At 33.2% G+C, this 1,805-nt stretch overlaps 1 protein-coding gene across 1 annotated transcript; it reads right to left on the reverse strand.

Annotated features, from left to right (window-relative positions):
* Positions 1-257: 257 nt before the first annotated feature.
* On the reverse strand, positions 258-1,099 carry LOC129902817 (ethylene-responsive transcription factor ERF010-like). The gene has a single exon (XM_055978227.1). It carries the CDS (start codon positions 903-905, stop codon positions 456-458), a length of 450 nt encoding a protein of 149 aa, XP_055834202.1. The 5' UTR covers positions 906-1,099; the 3' UTR covers positions 258-455.
* Positions 1,100-1,805: the final 706 nt, after the last annotated feature.

Below are 1,805 nucleotides of genomic sequence, written 5' to 3' on the forward strand. Positions count from 1 at the left end.
TTACGGGTTTACACACAAACCCAATCTAATCTTTCTCCTCCTCTTCTCTTATCTTCTTATCTACTTCTAACATAAAGAGAATTTGTTTGCCAACTGAATTTTCCTTTTTTTGTAGGCCATATCTTGTTTTTTTTTTTTGGCTTTTATCTTCTATTATTAGTGATGAGTGACGATTCCATTCCAATCTTCAATAGAACAGTAACAAAATTGGGAATTACGAAGAAAAAAAATTGAAATTAAAACAAGAACCAACAATCAAAAATATTAATCGTAATTTTGGGATTAATTTTCTTTAACAACTACCATAAGTGATAATATTAACATATAATCCCTTCGGATTATATTTCATACAAACATGGATTCCTCAAAATATGTAATCGCCATAACAATAATTCCCCCTTTCCCTTTTCGCTCAGTAAATCGCCGTTTGTGGATTTAATTTGAAGGGGTTCAGTTCAATTATCTTCCTCGCAACTTTCTGGGCTAGGATATTCATTCAAATCCGGCTTCATCATGACCCTTGTGGGTTTAGAATTCGAATTACAGTTGGATTCAGCAGGATTAGCAGTAGAATTGTGAATCGCTGTTTGGAGGGCATCAACTCTAGCACCCACCTCAGTAGCTTTCTTCCTAATAGAAGCAGCAGATAGATCGTGAATTTCATGGTCGTCAACTATGCATTCAGGAAAATTAAGCCTAGCTGAAGGACCTCGCAAGTAAAATACAGCCGTGTCGTAAGCACGGGCAGCAGCTACAGGGGAAGAGTAAGAACCAAGCCAAATTCTAGAGCGTTTGTGTGGTTCTCTAATTTCAGCCACCCATTTACCCCACTTCCTCATCCGTATACCTCTGTATGGCTTATCTTGTTGGTGTTGCCTTTGCTTTCTCTTTTCTCCTTCCATCATCCTTGCGTGAAAAAAAGAGAATCCTCTTTTGGTTTCTCTTTCCCCCCAAAAAAAAAAATATATCCAAAAGATACACACACTTGTGAAAGAAAGAGGAAGATGGGGAAGGAGAAAATCCGAGAGAGAAAAAATCAGATATATGAAAGAACGTTTGTTATTAAAACAGGTGTCGTATATATATGGAGGTGGGAATATAGAGATAAATTTTGTATTTATATATATATAGATAGATAGATAGAAAGAGAGAGAAAAGAAGGAAGAAACAAGTAACACCCCCAGGAGTGGGTGGTGTGGTGTATGATGATGTGAGTATTTGTGTGGATGATCGAGGGAAGAGAGCATATGGAGCACGCATAAGGATGGAGTAATTTGTTTTCTTTGCTTGGCTGCTAGTCTGTCGTCTAGGCACGGCCGCCACGTTGATCTTCCTTAAAAGATAAGTACAAATTCGGTCGACATATTCCATCGCTTCCATTTCTTTTTAGCTCTATATTAAATTTAAATAATTAAAAGAAATTTAATTATTTTTTTTTAATTTTGTTGTTTATATTAATTATTTTAGAATTAAGAGTTATGTTAAACTTTATCATTACAATTAAAAAAAGACGAATGAGTAATTTAGAGTGAGGTATATGATATAAGGTATAAAATCTAATAATTTCATAATATAATATAAAAATATTTTATTATTTATTTGACTGAAGACATTTGATAGTTCTTAAATTATTTTTTTTATTATTTATATCATAATAATAAAATTGTGGATGTGTGCATGAGTGCATTAAAAATAACTTATTCTGAAATAATTAATCTTTAAATAACTTATTTTCGATTAAACAAAACCCCATGGACTTATTAGGGGGGGACAATAATTTATTCTTGAATTCAAATATTTCGGGG

Source organism: Solanum dulcamara, chromosome 9, assembly GCF_947179165.1.
Source record: "Solanum dulcamara chromosome 9, daSolDulc1.2, whole genome shotgun sequence".
NCBI lineage: Eukaryota > Viridiplantae > Streptophyta > Magnoliopsida > Solanales > Solanaceae > Solanum > Solanum dulcamara.

Coding starts and splice junctions, on each gene's coding strand:
- LOC129902817 (XM_055978227.1), bottom strand. CDS start 905: ATGATGGAAGGAGAAAAGAGAAAGCAAAGGCAACACCAACAAGATAAG.